The 20,362-nt window shown below is 36.9% G+C and overlaps 1 protein-coding gene and 1 long non-coding RNA gene across 3 annotated transcripts; both read left to right on the forward strand.

The window, feature by feature from the left end:
- The first annotated feature begins 10,041 nt into the window (after nucleotides 1–10,041).
- On the forward strand, nucleotides 10,042–13,600 carry LOC144421111 (uncharacterized). The gene is made up of 3 exons (XM_078111343.1): nucleotides 10,042–10,218; nucleotides 10,696–10,898; nucleotides 12,832–13,600. The coding sequence occupies exons 1-3, from the start codon at nucleotides 10,053–10,055 to the stop codon at nucleotides 13,021–13,023; spliced, it is 561 nt and encodes a 186-aa protein (XP_077967469.1). The 5' UTR covers nucleotides 10,042–10,052; the 3' UTR covers nucleotides 13,024–13,600.
- Nucleotides 13,601–15,616: 2,016 nt separating this feature from the next.
- On the forward strand, nucleotides 15,617–17,979 carry LOC144420983 (uncharacterized). Of its 2 annotated transcripts, none has more exons than XR_013474848.1 (3): nucleotides 15,617–16,010; nucleotides 16,725–16,841; nucleotides 17,262–17,979. It is a non-coding gene; the product is annotated as an uncharacterized LOC144420983 (long non-coding RNA). The 2 variants fall into 2 exon arrangements; XR_013474847.1 differs by lacking the exon at nucleotides 15,617–16,010 and adding an exon at nucleotides 16,026–16,439 and having other exon boundaries at nucleotides 17,262–17,974.
- The last annotated feature ends 2,383 nt before the right edge of the window (nucleotides 17,980–20,362 follow it).

Consider the following 20,362-nt stretch of genomic DNA (forward strand, 5'->3'; position numbering starts at 1 on the left):
TCTTGGACTCGAATGACCAACATAACCATTCCTTTCCATAGCACACACCAGGGGTACCCACTCGGAGGCGAATTTGACGTGCTTTGGGAGTAAATTTAGTTGAAAGAAAGTACATGCCCAAGTGTGGCCTTTAATCACATAGCAGACTGTAACATTGAAGGGATTGTAGCTTCTTAATGTTGCGTAATACATGTTATTATACTTTCGTTGCAGTGTTACGATATAGCTTCTTTCTCATATTCTCCTTACTGATAGGGCTAAGCATTTCGAATACCTGATGATTACAGAAGCAAATCGTTTTTTTTTTGCGAATCGAATTTCGAATACTTGAAAGATATGTAATTGTATGTGACGTTTTTATTGTAATGGGACACATTAATTACTGAAAACACAGAATCCATCACTCAGACAGTTCGTTGAACGTTCACATCCAATAAGAAACATGTTTCATCAACAACTCACTAGGAGGAAAACCACCCAATGTCAGAATTGTACTGTTGAAATATGGCCTAAATAAAAAAAAAAATAGTTCGAGTCTTTCTATTTTTGGCTACTCGTGTCAGAGTCCTGTGTCTGCCTGTACACGGCCTCGTTTGAAGCAAAATACGTAAATACCAGTCGAGACACTGGATTCACGTCACAGCGTCTAACTCTAGTCTCTCCCAAACAATTTAAATATTTTGGCTTTTCAGTATCCCCACGGACTGGATAGAGTTACTTGAGGTTGTGCAAGAAGAAAGAACAAAACAATGCAAATAGAGAAAAGAAATTTTATTCTAATTTGCTGAAAATAAAATATCCTGAAATATTTATGATTTATTGATTACTCGTACTGAATGCATGCAGGACAGACATTAAACAAAATGACAATTTTACATACATCTATATGAATGTGGGCCTTACAAGTTGAGCAAAGCAGACGCGCTATATAACTTCTAAAATACTTCCCTGTAAAAAAGGCGGTTAAAAATCTACGTAAAATATTGAAAAATTCGCCCTTTGTTGGGTTTTTCCATTTCTTTATTAGTGGCAAATATCTCGTCTAGACGAGTTTTTGTCCTGGGTTCAACTTTCATCATTAATCTTGAAATTCCACCAAGCGCAAGCGATGAAGCTTTTATGCTACTGATGGAGATTTTGCGCGAAACCCGTCAACTGGATAGATGCATGACCAAATATGCTACATTCCATTCCAAGGAGAAGTCGTATTTGTACCGGTGCTGAGTTAACTTCTGCTTGTATCTTGGAGATGATATGCCTACCTTTCGAAAAACATTTCGAATAACGTTTAAACCAGGGTTCTTCAACCTTTTTTTTTATTGTGGTATACCCTTTATAATTTTTCAAGAGCTTTGTATACCTTACAAATACCAATGTTTATACAAGCCCTGGCCTAAATAAACATTTGCAAGTTTTAAGCACAGATTGTACTGCAATATCATCATGCAATCATAGTGTCAGCAAGTTATAAACGTTGTAATTTGACAGCCTTAGCGTCAACGGGAATAATGTTCAACGTAAATCAAGCAACATGCATGGCAGCCGAAATCACTAACCCAGACACGTGCCTGCATTATCTATATAATTTGTGATGTAACAATGTGCTTAAGCCGGTTATTTGCGTAAATAACTATTCAAATTTCATGTGCGCCCCATTTGCATTGTTGTCTCCGCATGAATATTTTATAATTTATTATATTACAGTTTAGAATCCCTGACTTAAGCTGTATACCCTTCGTATACCCATTATCAGTTGTATACCCAAATTATGGTCCGGTGTACACTTGGGTATACTGTATACCCGGTTGAAGAGCACCGGTTTAAACTTAACTAAAATAACCAAAACAATACTGCACCAGAGTTTGAATAACTTTATTCCCAACATAAGTGAGTGTAAGAAACATGTGACGAAGTCTGAAATTCTAAATCAAATAAAACAAACTGTTGTCATTACAAGCTTGTAATAACAGATGTTGAAGCCAATCAAGAGATTTTAAAAATTATCAAAAATGAGTCATGGGACAGAAACTTTTTTGAAATTGCACACAACCATTTTTTTTTTACAAATTATCAACGCTCCCACATTTCCAGTTAAAATATGGCAAGTGTTGCAACTTGCAAGCATTGTGGTACATTAAAGTTACCTGAATAAGCTGATATTTTGCAACCAAAATGAAGCGGACAAATAGCTATATCAATCAGAAACAACAACCCGCAAATTGCCGAGCGTCTAAGCAAGATTTGCGTTGGAATAAACATCTAATATTATTTGCAAAAGTCGTTTAATTAAACATTGTTTTTCGTAAACTTCGAATAAAGTTCATTGCTCAACTTAAGAACATATTTGGACACAATTTATATCATGTATAATCTCGAATTTAGGCGAGGCGTATTGTGCGTAAGGCGCTAGAAGCGCAGAATAATTTTTAACAACTATTTTCAATCGTATTATTACAAGCTGTGGCGTAGCAGCAGACTCTGAGTTCGAAACGCCCCCTTATGAAACTTTCAAAACACCGAATGCGATTTTACAGCACTAATTTTGTTATTAAAATAGCTGATTGTTCAAAATCGGAATTTCTTATGCAACGACTTCTGGAACGGTCGCCGAGATAATGTGTTCGTTAAAACAGCCGACATTTTTAGCGTTTAAATGACTTTCATGTGGCGTAAAATATTCAATCCACGAGAACTATAGGAATTTTAAATGAATTTAATTTATTTGTGTTCAAGATAACTCGTGGTTACGTCGACTCACGACAAAATAAAAGACTTTTGTGGACATAAAAATGTGAGATGCGGTTGCGTCAACAAAATATAAGCATTATTAATACTTAAAATACCACGGCAATCCGCGGTAATAATAATGTCTGGCGCAAAGTGCTCAATCATATCTTTTGATTTATATTTTCGCGAATTTGACAAATCTGTGCTGTTCTTGTAACACTAACACCGCACTATCGCAATGCTTTTAATATCAATTTAAATGATAAATAAATAAAATTTCATGGAGTTATTTCAAGAAATTAATTGAAGATACTTTACAATATTTATTACTTATCGATAGGTATTTGTCTGTCTGTTTTTCTGTTAGACACTCGCGATATCTCACGAAAGCGAGGTTGAATCTGCTCCAAATTTTGCATGTGCATTCATCATTAATCGGACCAGAAGTCTATTGATTTAAATCATGTCGTATAATTAGCGAGTTATTAATTAATTAGTGATGGGACATGCGGTGTCGCTATTGATTCAGAGCGAAGGATACACACCGCTAGATCGATAAGTCTCCGATCGCTATCTAGTTTTAAATGTCGCCAAAATCTGGAAAAAAATTATGCCAGGCCCCGTCGGTAGTTTGGAATGGATGAAAATGATCTAATGATGGGACATGCGGTGTCGCTATTGAGTCAGAGCGAAGGATACACACCGCTAGATAGATAAGTCGGAGGTCTCCGATCGCTATCTCGTTTTAATGTCGCCAAAATCTGGAAAAAAATTATGACAGGCCCCGTCGGTAGTTTGAAATGGATGAAAAATGTCTCGCGCTCACAATTGACTGTCTGATAAATGTGAAATGTTGCGAAAGCGTTTTTAATCTATCGCGGGCCTTTCAAACACACAACACATTTCAGCACTGTATTTTATATTCTCGCTTTCTAATCTAGGAAATTGGGATTATGGATTCATTCCTTTATTTATCTTTAGATGATTATATGATAACTCGCTTTTCCCAATGGAGACGACACAGTCCCTGGCGAAAACAAAAAGAAAGTAATTTTCATCTTCCTGGTGGCACATTACATACCGGTATATCGTCGTACCGAAAAAGACCGCGCGGCGACGTTGCAGGTTTTGCACACCATAAATTGCGATTAACCGAAATTAGAAAAAGCTATTCGAATACAGCTCTAAACGAAAACGATACGAAAACAGAAACGATTAGGACATTCCTACCCACAACTATATCATGACCTAATAATAGGTCTATGAAAATTGCTTAGCACATGAATGTGACCTATTCATGCTCAATTGAATATATTTAATAACTAGCCAACTATAATTTACTATATATCACTATGATTTGAAGTGTATAAAGCCTTCATAATTTGCTACTAATCACACTTCATGCAGTTTCTCAACTCATAAGCTATCGGCATTTTCGATACCTATTTTTAGTGATAAAATTAATTAAAAAACAATCGAGGCAATTACTGGTAGACCCATTCTGTAATTTCTGAAAAATTAGAAATTTTCATTCGGCGTTTCGCAAGTAATTTAATATTATATAAAGTGTTCTGAGAACCAAAAAAGTTGAAAATCACTGTTATATTTAATGGACGTAAAGCTGACTGCCAAGCAGCCTATAATAGATAGTAAATTCAAGTTGTTTTTCGACACTAGCATTTCAAGGTAGAGTGGGAAAAAAAACAGCAACAATTTTCACTTCCTATCCATGTCGCCCGTCTACCGAATTTAAAAATCTAAAATACCAGTTCCTACGGGTACAAAATTTTGTCTCTTAGAAACCTATTTTCGCTTGAATACGTGACTTTATGTTTTGCAAAATAAGCATGCCCTCTGGTAATACTGCAAAAATAATCCACAAGAAAATCGTTTTGTGCTACGTGACTGAAGAAATTTTACTTACGCGCTGTTGAAACAGACGCGATAACTAGTAAAGCTTAAATTAATTACTTGTTGAATAAATTGTAGGCAGCGCCAACAGGTTATAATATACATACAAGTATACGAAGATGATGAGATTAATTCTGACACCGTTATAACAAATATAGGAACCGCGACATGCTATCCGTTTATTAGTTCATGTTCTCATGGTGATAGACGACCGGTTGGTTGTTCCCTGGCTTTTCTGGTGTAGAATGTTGTATCGCGAATCACCATTCTACTGCGAGAAGAATTTTAATTATGTCGTTGATATGGTCATCCGCGTGGTGGAAGCAGAGCTGAGGAGTCGGGGGAATTTACAGTAAAATCCGGGATGGAAAAAACTAGACCCCGACTTCGTGTTGATGAAAATTTTGTCTTCAACTACATCTCAGAACTTCCATTTTGCTAGTAAATCGAATTTTGATGATAAAACTTTGACTATACTTGAGTATTATTGAATAGACAGTTAGAAGCGCTTTATTCGACTGAGTTAGTTTCACTTTTAGTTCACATGGAAAAGTTTAACTTAGATTATCACCATTGAGGTTTTAAAATTCTGATTCCTAGTACATTGAGACTGCGAACCCAATGCTTTATACGTATACGATGCTCTTGTACAGAGTCACAAAGCAAGAAATGGTAGTTAGTCTCGGGCAAAGCGTATATATAATATAAGCGAGGCAACTTTTAGACAATGGACGCCATCTTGTGCCTATTGTTCTCGTGAATTCAACACGGTGCCTTATGGGAAGTTCCAACACAATTATTGAAACATATCTATTATTTTCACTAATATTTTAGGTAGAAAAATTTTGAAGGTTGCGTTTTGAAGTAGAATCTTAGCCGAACATGCTTATATCCTTTCATGTTGGCCAAATTACATTTATAGTACATTAAATTGTTTTTGAAGACAAGTATACCGGTTCCGAGTTGCTTCCGAAGTAAATTGGCCATTCTATTCGTTATAATTACCCATTTGACAATGGAGGTCCTTATGACGTCACAGATGAAAAGTTGTATTTATTCGTCGAAATTACCGGCCGACCCAACTTTGATTCAATGGCCGTTTCTATTTTCTGGTTAACATTTTTTGTCTGTCAAGCTCCATAATGCCTTACTGCTCGGCTCCAAGCTGCGCTAGAAGAACAATTGACATTGTAGGATTGTTGTGGGGACATTTTACTGCCTCAAATTAGCGTATCACTATAAAATCGTCGAAAAAATGGTTCTACGCTGTGTTTGGGGTCAAATTTAACGCATTAGATGGTTTTTTATTCTTAATTGCGTTATATATTTAAAAATTAATTAACAAAATTATCAACGCAGGTAAATACGCATATTTCTGACTTACCAAATTTTGATTTTACCAAAACACTCAAGGTTAAGCCGGGACAGTCCCAGTTTTATCATGTTATTCTGCGTCACGTCGATAGACTTGAATGTCCCGGTTTTGCAGTATGACATCCATAAACAGTTTTTCTATTTGATTTAAAACGATTGGAGGCAGCCGATTTACCACTGATTTGCGTCTCACTTCACTGGTTCAGAAAAATTGTTATGTCATAGTTATGATATAAAGTATGAACCATGCGTTAATTTAACACCCAACTGTACTGTCGTTGTATCATCAAAATGATGATATTTTAATAAGATTTACAGTTAATTTTGATGCCCAAAATATACTCACAATGATATGAAAAACGTTTAAACTACTACTAAGCCCCTGGAACCGAACCAAGGTTGGCTTGTCCAATCCGCGCCGTTCGCTTCAGAAATATGGCAGGCCTAGTCAATGGTGACATACGTCTTTTACGAAACGGCGTATACGAAGCTTCTGTGGCACTTGTGGATCTATTTGTAATTCCGTCGCGTATTTACTTTTCTATTTATTATATTTATTACACGCTCAGAACAAGGCCTATCAAGCTTCCACTGATAAGTAATCCTCTCATCCTTGTATTAAGTGGGAGAGGTGGTAGGTATGGGATTTTAATCTGCGATGGCAACACAGATTAAAAAAAGCTTCAACCATGGCATCAACAAAAAAGTGAGAAGAAAATTGTAACAGGGCAGTGGTTCCAAACCTTTTTTTTCGAGCAACCCAAATTTTCCAAAAAACAAATTTTGTAAAATCTCGCAACCCAACGATATGCGCAAATACTAAACGTTATGTTAAATTTTCATGGCCGAAAAAATAAATGACTAATATAAAACAAAGAGGGAAAGCTGCGCTAGTCTTTAGCGAGGTTTTAATATCGCGGCGTGGCTTTAAGAAAATAGAATTTTTACGCTGTGATTCTTCCTACGTATATAAATACTATTGAGCAACACTTACAAACAATAATATCAAATGAACAATAAAGTTTACTATAAATTAGAATTAGTAACTTTTTTGTTGAAATAACAAGCGACCCAGAATAATTCCGGGCGACCCAGTTTTTGGGTCGTGACCCATAGGTAGGGAAACACTGCATTATAACACACGGAAACGTAATACAATATTTCAGGAGATGATAATAATGGACGATCAAACGCGAAGGTCGGAGAAGATGATTCGGATCCAGGTACACTGCGCTCAGCCATTGGTTCGAATGGAAGAGATATCAACTTTTCTATGACGAAACAAATATCTAATCTTATCGATGAAAAACTGAACCCGGTAATTGGTAAGTTAGAGCTCAAACTACGCCTAAGTCAGAAGTGACAACTGTGGGCGCTCCAGAAGTATGTGTACCAATATGGAAGTAACTAATTTTGTTCGCCTACTTCACATCAAGTTATGTAAAGGGACTAAAGCCTATGGGCAGGGGTATTTTTACTTGGCTAACAAAGACAGCCCTGAACTCGTAATATAACTGAAATAAGAAAAATTGGAATAAAATTATGGCCTGACCCTAACCTGGTGCACATACTACGGGAATAAACCCAAATGTGAATGTATAACATAACCAGTGGTGGGAACTCAAGTTTCAATAATAGTTTCTCTTTCGTATCGGACTCGATAACAACATGTTCCCTTCATTCCGAAAATGTATGTATGTTACTGCGTGAGCAATGTTAACACGACACGATTCAAATATATCTAACAAATAGTGCCAAATATGGTTCTAGGTAAATTCGCCGCAGGAAATTTTGCAGTGGGAAATTTCGCCGCATAGGACAAATCGCTTTATTTAAAAAAAAAAATCGTTATTTAAGAGCATATTCTAACCCTATAAACCTAGCTGTTTTAATCACAAATACTTGTTTTGCAGCAAAATGCTTTTGCGATTTTTCCTATGCGGTGAGATTTCCTACGGCGAAATTTCCGGACACGGCCAAATATAAAGTTAATAGTCAGCTGAAATGCACGTTACCCATTTTTGTGTTCATGTTATGTCCAAAACAAAAAACGTATTTTCTAATATCATGATATTCTAAGAAGGGGTTCTCTAAAAATCGCGAGATACAAAATACGGGTTCGCTAGCAACACGATATTTCAATAACGGATTCGGTAATATATAGTGATAATGCAAGATGGTATTCCATGGGGGGGTTCTCAAATAATGAGATATTCCAAGAACGGGTTCGTTAATACCATGATATTCCAAGAACATGTTCGCTAATCCCACGAGATTTCAAGAACTGGCTCACTAATATCATGATATTCTAATGGCGGGTTCGCTAATATCACGCTATTCTAAGATTGGGTTCTCTAATATTGGTAATCCGAGAACGGGGTCGCTAATAACCCGATACTCGCTATATATCGTGATATCGCCAGAACGAGCCCAGTAATATCGTGATAGTCCAAGAATGGGCCGCTAATATCATGGTACTCCGAGAACTGATTAGCCAACCCCCTGAGTCCCACCGCTGAAGATGACCCAATGTGTGCAGCTTGTTCCCATCTGACCTAACGTAATATGCATATTTACCCGGGCCAATCGAGTTTTATTCTGGTACTATTTCGGGAGACGATCATAATGCATATGTTTAAATATAGCGTCACAGTAAATAGTTTTATTCAGATCGAAAATTGCTGCTGTTCATCGAGGTTCAGATGATGATTTACGATAGAGTCTACAAAATCGCTAAGCTATCTGAAGAGTGAATAGAGAGAAATCGATCAAAAATTTCAATTTACCCAGTGTTCGAAAAATTCGGGGATCTTGACAGTTACGCCGCCCAGACTTTTTGATAGCTTATACGTCAGCGGTTCCCACAGGGACTGATTTGCTAAGTGCGCCGCGAAAATTAACAGAATTGTGTTGACTGTCACTGAAATATCTTTAATATTTTTTATTTATCATAAATGTTCATCGTTTTAATTGATGTGTATATGAATAAATAGATAGAATATAATCCATGTCGTTTCACGGACAAAAAGTTTGGGAACCGCTGGCTTACGCAATGACCAGTATAGTCGATTCATGTTGAGGTGCCTTCAAATGGCCTTAGTTATAAAAAAAAATGTTTTTATATTTAAATAGATCATCTACAGCGATTGGAAAAGAAAGTATCGGTTCTAACAAGAAAGCTAGAATATATCGAAGTCGAAAAAGATAAAAATGGCCGAGATGACAGTAAGTATGGTAAGATGATACGTACAGTAGTAGAAACTTTACCTAGAAAATTAATTCGTTCCGGAAGCCCTTTCGTAGTTGGAAAATTCCGTATGTAGGGATATTTTAGTGTAAACACCCCAGACCGTTCTAAAACCCCACAAAACTCCGACGTAATATTTGTATAAACTATAATACTGTATATGCAGTGGTGGGATTCAAAGTTCTAAAAAAGGGTTCTCTTTTGTATCGAATTAAGTCAACCAAAAGACAATAAAGCTTGCAATCGCGTGCGGTGGTTGAAGCTTATCGGATATAACGACGAGAATAAAAAAGGATAAGCAAATAAGGGCCCATCTAAAGCCATCGTAAAATATCACACAGACTGACAGAGCAACGCTCTTTTCAAGACTACACTATATATACCCAAAAAACACGTTATTGTCTATTTGAAACTGCTATACACATAATATAGAACAGTATTATATGATGAATATACGATTGCTACAGTACTTCCCTGTTGAACAGTAAAAGCACATTGTTAGGTGTTGTGTCTGAAAGTCAAGAAAGATCTAAAGTTCCATTCCAAGAATTTACATATTTATCCCGGGAACATGGAAAGTCGATAAGACGGCTTAATCATATTTTCACGATCAAGTAGCAACATCTGCTGATAAAATTGCTATATCGCATGAATATTATATTTCGAATTTGAACAAATTATAAAATACATTCATCTCAACACCACAAGTAGTTTCGCCACACGAAAATTTCAGTTTTGTTTTCTTAGTCGAGAATTTCTAAACTTATTATTTACAGAAAGTTGTCCAGAGCCAATGATATACAGCGATTGCCCGACTATGTGTCCGCGAACATGTGCGGCTATGGAGGGATCAAGATTTTGTACTCGCAGGTGCCTTAGCCCCGGCTGTGTTTGTCCTGACGATATGTATTTGTTGAATATGAAGACACCAAAATGTGTCACTTACAAACAATGTGTCGGTAAGTATTTAAGTATAATCAATAAAAAAACGCAACAAATTCAAAAATCGCTCGTGAGTTTTTGCACGCAAGGGGACGTTAATTATTCTACAGACAGTGCTTCATCATTATTATTTAGAGATATACTGAGAAAACTATGAACTTCGATCGAAATGTGTGATGAGTCCAAAAATTTTAAAATCGAAGTTCTTAACTATTGGCTGGGGTTACGCAGGACTAACTACCTTTCCTTGCTCTATGGCTACGCCCTTGTAGATGTGGATCCGTATGTGTGTAACGCAGGGATGCTGTGGCAGCAAGAGTAAAGATGACTACTATTTGATCAAATAGTATCGAAATTCCTATTTTTAATTTTACATATAAATGCTTTTTCACATCAAACAGGACCCGGTTCGAGTATCCCTTGATATGCCGGGACCGTGAAAAAGTCACTGTTATTGTAAGAATCATTAACTAGTTCATTACCGTTTTTACCAGGGTATTGCAAAGTTAGGTTTCAAGAAAAATGTTACTGGGTGTCTGAGATATCTGTACTCGTAACATACTCAGAAGCAGAGGTCTTATGCAAGCAGCATAACGCATCATTAGCAAATATATACAACAAAGAACAGGCCGATGAAATGAGCAAGAAATTTCCGAATTGGTTGGTTGGATGGATCGGAATGTCAATCATAGGGAAGGTAAAAAGACTTTCTCATATTCGAGGTAATGTCTATCTTCTGACAAGTTCGCCTCTTCGCACAAGTTTTCCATGCTTTTTTTATCACGTTCAATTTGACTTACGGCTATCTGCCTCAATATTCGAAGATCTGTGCGGCGCCCTTCCAGGGAAAAAATAGCTTTAGCTCCAACCTCACGAAGGAGTTGATTATCAAAAACAATTAACATCAAAACAAATCTGTCTTCATTCGAAACAATATTTTTAATTTTGATGATAATATCATTGGCTAACCAATCTATTGAAACTGCCATTTCTTATTTCTTAGTCTACTTAATTAAGTGATTTGGACAGCGCGTAGAAGAATATACTGCAAAAAATGTTGCTTTTTAAATAAGTTGCTGAAGGCAAAGCAATGAAAATAACTGAAGCGAAAGGTGTGTGGCTACAAACCCCAACTGACGTGACGGAAGTTATATATATTATATGTATTTGTCATCGTGACAAAAATGTAGATATATGTTGATTGCGAGATCTGAAGTAATTTTCGATTTGAAGCGCGGGGAAAATTTGTGAAAACAAAATCAAGCAATTAGTACTGATGCAAATTCAGAATACCTAATCAAGCAAGCGTGTGTACTGTGGAATAGAAAATTGATTAAATTCAAGTTTTATGATATGGAAATGTGACCGATCTTTTGTACAAACACCCGTCAACGCTCAAAAGAAGAAATTAGTAATCATCCATTAAGAGTTAAATATGCAAATTGGGCTAAAAATTCAAATTTTTAAATCATTCCTGAATAATTACTAATTTGTTGTTTAAAACGTGGCGTGTGTGTTTTTCTCAAATCTCGCATTTTTGCTTTGCAAATAGGATTTACATATTTAGCCCAGGGGAGAGGAAAGCCGATAAGACGGCTTAATCATATGGCGAACCACGGCCTCTCGTCCGGTTACCAGTCCAGGTCGGGTATGGGATTAGTTAGCCAGGTATTTGTTTTCGGAAGCCGTAACCGACCAGCGGACCTACGGCGGCGAGGAGTCCAGCAATCCTCTCGCACATAATCATCCCCGCATGGGATTCGAACCTGCGAACCCACGCAATGTAATTAGGGATGCGGTGGCGAGCGTATTCCTAACGCTTAGCACGATGCGCCACACCGCTACACAGCAAGTCTCGCTTTGTTCAAAAGATGCAATATAACAAATATTCAAATGAGATGACAATAAGCTGAAGTCAAGTAGAACTCCTCAATACGCCAAAGCTAGTATACAACACAGACCACAGAAGAGGATTAATTAATAGATGAAATAATTACACAGTAAACAATTTCGTCATCATGACCAGAAGAAAATACCATTCGCCACAATGGAATTTCTGATATTTAAATTTATTGCGGCAGCCAATATAAAACAAGTTTCAATACGCGTTGAGGTTATCAACGTCAGTATTATTCTAATGGACCTCACAAAATAATAATATATGCGATGGATGGTTAAAATGACTTTGATTTGAGAATCAATGCTAAATGGCAGTGTTTGTCTCTTATTGGCAAGTTTAGACAGCCATTAAATGTTCCACCGTCTCTGAAACATTACAAACATTGCAAAGAGTAGTACAGGGTGTCCATGAAGGCCCTTTACAACTTCAATTTTGTTAAGAAGTCAATTCTCGATTTATCTTAACCAGGTTTGTTGTTTTTTAATTGGTAATTGTTTAAGTATTTTTACCTCATTTAATACATCAGTGAGGACCAAAACAATATATGGTATCGATGAATTCCCTTTGCAATTTAAAAATAATTTACGACTTTATGGACACCCTATATTATGACAGTTTATTACATGAAGGTGCTGGTTAAAGTTAAATGAGTCACAGGGCGCCTTTATGTTTTGATATTGACACCAGAACGCACAATATTGTCAATTTGAATACATCGCTGTTGTTTCAGGATTCCGACAAACCAATGATCGCTAACTACAACGGATCACAAGCTAGTTATGTTTCATGGCTCAATTCGTATCCCAAATTAGGCGGAGGAAAGAACAACATTGCGATCAAATACGACAAAACCAAGAAAACCTTTTCAATGACGAATTATTATCCAGATACAAAGTTTGATGGGGCAGTATGTGAAATATGAAGAACACGGAGATATCGTTGGCTGTAAATAGGAGTATCTAATGCCCTGAAAATATACAGGGTGTCTATAAAGTCCTTTTACTATTCCATTTTTGTTATGAAGTCAGTTCTCAATATATCTTATACCGGTAAGCAGATTTTTTTTATCAGTACCTGTTTCAGTATTTTTACCTTATTTATTACATCTGTGATGGCCAAAACAGTATATGGTATCAATAAATTCCCCCTTGCAATTAAAAAAAAATTTACGACTTTATGGACACCCTATAAATAGCGCAGCACTATTGCTCTTAAAATCTACTTTATTATACACGAAACTGGCCTATCTATAACCCATTAGTGACAATCGGTGTGCGAACCCGTCCCTGCTATTGTTTTAGACGTTAAACAATTGCAACTAATGAGTAACATGCACCTTAACTGACGACTAGCGTTAAGTTGGTGATTTCGAAAGTTACGTTTTAGATTTATGTAAAGCGTGCTATGTTGTTTATATCATGTAATTCTATGTTAGGTTCTTGTTGTTACAAAGCTATAAGTTCAGCATAGTTTTGTAAAACGAGGCAACCTGCATTATTAGATCTATCCAAAGTATGTCATGTCAATGTAGCTTTCTTGAAGTGAGGCAACCTGTTGTTAGTGAGTTCAATACGTACGGGAATACTTTTGAAACTCGCTGTAAATCAAAGGTGATCGCATTTGAGGCGGACTCATCTGAGAACGCGGACTCGGGTTGGGAAACACTGATATAAATGTGATGGAAAACGATAAAATTGTCTGGTGATAAAAATTATTATTGTAGAGGTCGAATTGATATAGTAATGTAGAGGATGAAATGATCATTACAGGGATCGAATGAAATAATAGAATGAAACTTTGTCTGTAACAGATAAGTTCCAAGGTCAACTACCCATTCGGGTGTAACATCATCAAAAAAGCTTAAAAAAGGAAAATGCTAATGACGTTCGTAACTCTGTCATTCAATTACATTCACTAATAGGCCTACCCGCCGGCCAGCACTAATTTCACTTTCCAAGTTTCAAATCCTAGTCACTGGTGTGCGTATGTTTAACAGAAATTGGGTGACCCCGGAAAATATTCACAGCCAGGGGTCGCGACCCACACATTGTGAAACACTGTAATAGATAACGCTTATTGGGTATAATTTGCTTTCCCAAGGTTTGACGTAAACAAGGAATTTCAACATCGGTTGTTTCACGTTAGGATGAGATTATGAGTCGAGTACGCGCCACGATAATATTCACCAAGGTGGGTTAGAAATTGACCATGCGCAGCTCTAATTTTGAAAAGTATGCTAAACTGTACTTACTTCGAATCTGTTAGAAGTTTGCCGACGGTCTTTAATTCTTGATAAAGTAATATAGCATCAAAACGACCATGCACAATATATCCAAATATGACGCAAACAAGAAATAGCAACACCGGTTGTTTTACGTTGAGGTTATTCGGATCAGCCACACCTGGACAATATCCCACCAGCTATTGGAGTCAGCGTTTCACTAGTTATAACAAGGCTTACCAAACGTCCCGCTTTTCAGTGTTTTGTCCCGCCGTCCCGATAAGTCAGCCAAAAGTCCCGCTTTTCCAGCATAATACACAAACATGTTCTCGTTACGGTTGTTTCTGTGTAGCGCAGCGCTAGCCTACTTACTGAAGGTGAATGCGATCGTTTCCCGCTGATTCCCATTGATGACAGACGTATCGCATGTAATACCAATACTAATTAGTCTAAGTCAGGGGTCTCAAACTCAATTTACCTGAGGGCCGCCGAGACGGAGCCTTAGTGAGTCCGGGCCGCATCAGTTTTTTCACAATAAAAGCATTAAACTTAAAAAGTTAAATCTTTTCCTCTGTTTTCTATACGCAAAACATGTCAAAAACATAAATGTAAGTAATTCCGCGATGGACCTTTCCCCGAGCATCTACTTCCTTGTTTAAAAAATGGCGTACAATAGACTTTTTCGCAAACGCTCAGACACTTGTCACTCAGAAAGATTTTCAGGCATGTTAGTAAACATTACCTCGTTTTTGCATGCTATTTGTTAGTTTTGGGTTGTGTTTCAGAAAATCAAGTATGAATCAAAGAGCTCAATGATCATTCTGATTTCTTGCGCGTCGTAGCTTAATTGCCGTAATCAAAAATCAGTCTAGAAATAGCTGTGATAGACTAGGCTAAACTTCTCCACCGGTACCGTACTGTTGAAAAACAGGTTGTTGAATGTTTTGAATCAAAATGATGACGTGAAACATAAACCCCAGTTTATAGGGTTCAACTCGCGAAACCACCTCTAAAATAAGCACCAAGATTTTGCAATGGTAAGGTAAAAAAAATTTCTTCGGGGTCAAGGTCCATCGAATATCATGCCTACAGGTACGGTACCCGGTACTAGTAGCCTACCGTACCGCATATTATCATATTATTCGGGAGATAAATTATAAAATATTTTGTTTTTCTCTACTTGTCCTGATCATATATTAAATGCATCAATCATTCTAACTGAGCTGAGTGACTTACGGGCCGCACTGCATCGCACATTAAACTTTCATACCAAAGCGGGGGCCGCAAATAGGCCGCGAGCCGAGGCCATTTATCTTTCAGTTTCGTAGCGCACATCAGGTAACTACCTGAAAATGATTTTAAAATGTTCCTTAGAAATTTAGTAACAAATATTGCCTTGTTCCCACTTCCAAAAGTTGCACGTTTTACAGAAAAGACGCTTTTACTACAATAAATATGTGTTACCATCTGTCCTATTTTCTCTGCTTTTCCGGTATCATGGGCCAATGAACGCAGACTTCTGCACGACGTAACAGTCAAGTTAGTCAGCTGTAGGTGGATCCCCAGTGGTCGGATGAATATCAGATATACTCAACTGCTCGCTTTTGCGTTGAGTAGCCTTTCCATAGTTTTTTTCAGTTACCGGTAATATTAGTCCAGTTATTCTAAGGAGGTGTTGAAAAGTATAGGTAAGATATTAAACACTTGTATATCCTTGCCATAAATAGCAATTTTAGTTGAGCACTAGCTCATAAGACGTTGTTAAATAGGTACGGTACGGTGCGGTAACTCCAAGGAAGGCTAGACCTAGAATAATATGTCACAAACAACGATACCGGTATTTTCTGGCTTGCATGAAATGTTTATGATTAATTTAATGACTCTTCTTGACTATTCAGCAGACTTATACTACTATATAGGCCACAGCATATTTGGAAATAGAAATGAATGGCTGTTTCTGTAATGCACGGTTGTGTGAAAGAGAAGAAATTAATCAATTTTACTAATGTCGGTTGGTCTAAATCTAAATTCATAGAGTCGACAAGAACCTGGGAAGCAATGATAAGTTATGCCGGAGTGGAAAGAAAGGTACCGGTAGCATTGGAAATGATTGAGAGGTGAGAAATGAAGTTGTAGACAAACAGTTGATGTTTCAAAATATAGTCTATAGTCCATACTCATACTGTCATAGGACATTTCAGACTGTGATATATCAAAATTTAGTGTAAATATAGTCTAGTAATGGTATGCAAACACTGCTGGACTGTAGAACATGCAATGAGCATATATACGCTCATTTAGTACATCAGATAAAATGCATTATGTATTCAAGGTATTAGTTAGTATTTAGGGGTATTTTTAAAATCATGCTGCTCCAAATATTATTTTCTTCCTTATTTTAGATACTGTACTACAAAAGAAAACGGCAATGTTCCACCAATCCGACCTAACGCAGGCTCTGATCCCTGCTGCTATCAGTGCTATAAAATGGATTAAACAAGAAGTCTTGAAGCTTAAAGGTATATGAGAATCATAATAGTTGCAAACAGCTTAGATGGGCTATTCATATTGAAATACTTTAGCATTTTTCTGCAATTGGAACTGCCCATCAAATTCATGTTGGGGACTTCATTGAGATTTTCAATTCATTTTTTCCCTCGACTATGAAGATCTTTTGAGGTTAACGAGGTATTAATAAATAAAGCTGAGGAATTTGAAGAGGATATGAAGAATGTAAATGATACCAGGGCACGTCTATTTAACACTGTCAAACATAAGGATTATACTCTCCACCCAACAATGATTCACTGAAGAAGCATGTGGCCCTCAAATCAGTTCTTGAGTTGGCAAACTGCAAAGAAAAATAGTCAAAATAATTTATGAAAGTGTGCCAAAATCAACTTAAATTGCACAGGTTTTTGTTTTTGTATTGACTGCAGAAATCACAGTACACCTATAGAGGAAAAGTCGATTTTTGAGATAGTGGATTTCGAAAACAATTCAGAAGAAAGTGAATTAGATATTACAGTTGATTTAATAAGTATCATACATTTTTTTTTTTCGGACATTTGTTAGTGTCGTAGTCCTGTTTCTAGAAATATTATTGCCTTTGTTCAAATACATAACCACATAAACTAAAAAAAGATTAATTGTAAATTGTAATATTTCTGTTCACTATGTTATGTACATATTGTACATTCATTTAATTTTCTTGACTTTTGCGGTAAATTTCTAAGTGAGAAATAACTGATTCATTTGTGTTTTCGTGCTCACGATGTTAATTTGTGACTTCATTGCTTAAAAATAAATACGTTTGATACTTGATAGCTTCTATAAAATGGATGTAGCTTTTTATGCTGTTCTTGTTGTAAACTGCTTGTGGTTATTACATAAAATTTATTCTCAAATGTGAATCAGCGTTGTTGGTGTCGCTGCTTTCGAGGTCACTCCCGACTCCTGTCACACAATTAAAGTATTTTTTGTTGTTGGTTACATGTATGCCATATTTTCCGTAATCTACCTAATAAATTATGATTGACTGAGGAAGTCCGATTTTGGTCAGGCAAAACATTACAGGAATACATTTGTGTTAGTGTGCTGTAGGGCTCTCGAATTGTATAGTTCTTATGTATGCGTTGTAAACTTATGGTTATTGAATTTCCGGGAACCTCCTATATTCAATTTCGCACCAGGATTGTGGAACAAGCTGTAATGCGTTCATTATGTTCGTTTTCACACAAAACTGAAGAATTTATTTAGTTACCAGATGTGCGCTACGAAACACATTTTCTGGGCGTTTTCATGGTTTCGTCTCACGGCCCATATCCGTGGTAAGGATCTACAAGTGTTTAATAATTTACTTATACATTTTTCAACAACGTCTTAGCATAACTTAACTAATAATAACTAAACAGGGCTATGGAAAGCCTGCCCAACTCAGCGCAAGGTCGAGCAGAAATAACTAATATTCATCCGCTCGCTAACAGCTGGTTTAATTCAATTGTTACGTCATGCAGAAGTCATTGTTCAGTGCCGAAAATGTAGAGAATATAGGACAGATCGTAGCACATATTTCTTGTAGTAAAAGCGTCTTTTCCGTAAAACGTGCAACTTTTGGAAGTGGGAACAAGGCAATATTTGTTACTAAATTTTTAAGGAACATTTTAAAATCATTTTCAGGTAGTTACCTGATGTGCGCTACGAAACTCACTTTCTAGGCGTTTTTCAGGGCCTCGGCTCGCGGCCTAAAACTATGGTCCTGCGGGCCGCAATTGGCCGCGGGCCGCGAGTTTGAGACCTCTGGTCTAAGCGATTTAAGAGTCTTGCTGCACACTAACTATGTATGTCTGAAGAAGTCTGACCTTGGTCAGACGAAACGTTACAGAAAAATATTTGTGTTAGTGTGCAGCAAGACTCTTGAATCACTTAGGATTGTTATCTCTACTCTTGCTACAGCATCTTTGCAATATATGCATACGGATCTACCAGCACAAAAGCATAGAAAAAGGATAAGTAGTTAGTCTCGCAGAAACCAAATAATCAGCGCTAATTAGTCTAAATTCGAATTATTGGTACCGGTATCGTTAACGTCAATTTCTTCCTATTTTTCGAACTGAACCGATATTTGGACAGAGAATATGCGCATGAAATTTCGATAACAATATGGTCAATAAAGACAGGCGAAACAGCTTTAAATGTAGGCCTATGTAGTAAAATCGGAAAATGTGAAGTTACAAAATCACGGCTAAGGGGTTGTTGTCTTTTGAGGCGTCCCGATTTGAAGTCACAAAAATATGGTAACCCTAGTTATAACTATCTGTTAACACGCGTCCCAGATTGAAATATATTCTCTCCGCACACTACAATTTATGCGCAAAACTACAACCAGCTCGAATACGCGGCTCGTTTAGTTTATGGAAAATCCACAACACACACACACAAACTAAAAATGGAATATTTTGGAGAGTGAGCAAAACTCCCACCCACAAACCTGGGTGATAGAGGCTTGGGACAGAGATAAACACACACAAAAATACGTGAATGCCTTGAATTCCCGGGCTGTTGTATTTTTACTGAGACTAACAAGGACCAATTTAATCTGATACAAAGATAAGGTATGGAATGCAATGTGATAATGTGGCGAGGTTTGTAAACAGGCATGAAAACTACACTGATTAAATCAGAACTATACTGGTAAATTCTGTGTAACGCCTCTCATAAAAATATTCACCAAGGTGAACTAGAAGGAAAATAACGCACTTCTTATTTTGAAAAGTATGCAAAACTGTACTTACGTATAATGCCAATGAGAGAAGGCTAATATAGAAGCAAATGTCCATTCACAATAAATCCAGATATAGAAGGTCGCCTGCTTGTAAGGGCATTCAGCTAAACGAACGTGGGCTGAAGGCGCCTGTTCTATCATAATGCAGCTAACGTAACGTCACAATTGCTCCCTACCTCTTTTTCTTCGGAAATCGGTATACATATGCAGGGTTGCCATATTGGCTTTTTAAAAACACGCTTGGCGCCAGAATTCCCGTTTGGCGTTTTATCTTTTTGATTTTTACTCGTAAGAGCATATGATTTATAATATTAGGCGTGCAACAAAAGCCTATCGCTTAGCTACCTGACGTTTTGATTTCTTTGTTTATTTCTTAAATCATACCCGATCAGTAATAGTCTACTTACAGTGAAAAAATTATTGGGTTAGAAATATTGGTTTTAATCTAAACTTGACGTTTAGATTTCTTTGTTTATTTCCTAAATCATACCCGATCAGTAATGGACCTTTCCCCGAACATTGACTTCCTTGTTTACTTCGTGATATTGGCGAATCAGCAAGATGCAAAAAGTGACGTAACAATGCTCCCTTTTCGCATCCGTACAGCTATTGTACCTATGAATTTTTTGTTTTGTTTTACTGATAGTTGAACCCATACTAACCCTAACCCATGGGTTTTAGCACCCGCATATAGATTGAACCCGTGTATATACACATGGGTTCAAATGTATGATCACTACTAAAATTAGTACGGCA

This window comes from Styela clava, chromosome 3, assembly GCF_964204865.1.
Source record: "Styela clava chromosome 3, kaStyClav1.hap1.2, whole genome shotgun sequence".
Lineage (NCBI taxonomy): Eukaryota > Metazoa > Chordata > Ascidiacea > Stolidobranchia > Styelidae > Styela > Styela clava.

Excerpts from the sequence above, each read along its gene's own strand:
- LOC144421111 (XM_078111343.1), top strand. The coding sequence starts at position 10,053 with ATGATATACAGCGATTGCCCGACTATGTGTCCGCGAACATGTGCGGCT. Across the intron at positions 10,219-10,695 it reads CACTTACAAACAATGTGTCG|GGTATTGCAAAGTTAGGTTT; the intron begins GTAAGTATTTAA and ends CGTTTTTACCAG. Across the intron at positions 10,899-12,831 it reads GAATGTCAATCATAGGGAAG|GATTCCGACAAACCAATGAT; the intron begins GTAAAAAGACTT and ends CTGTTGTTTCAG.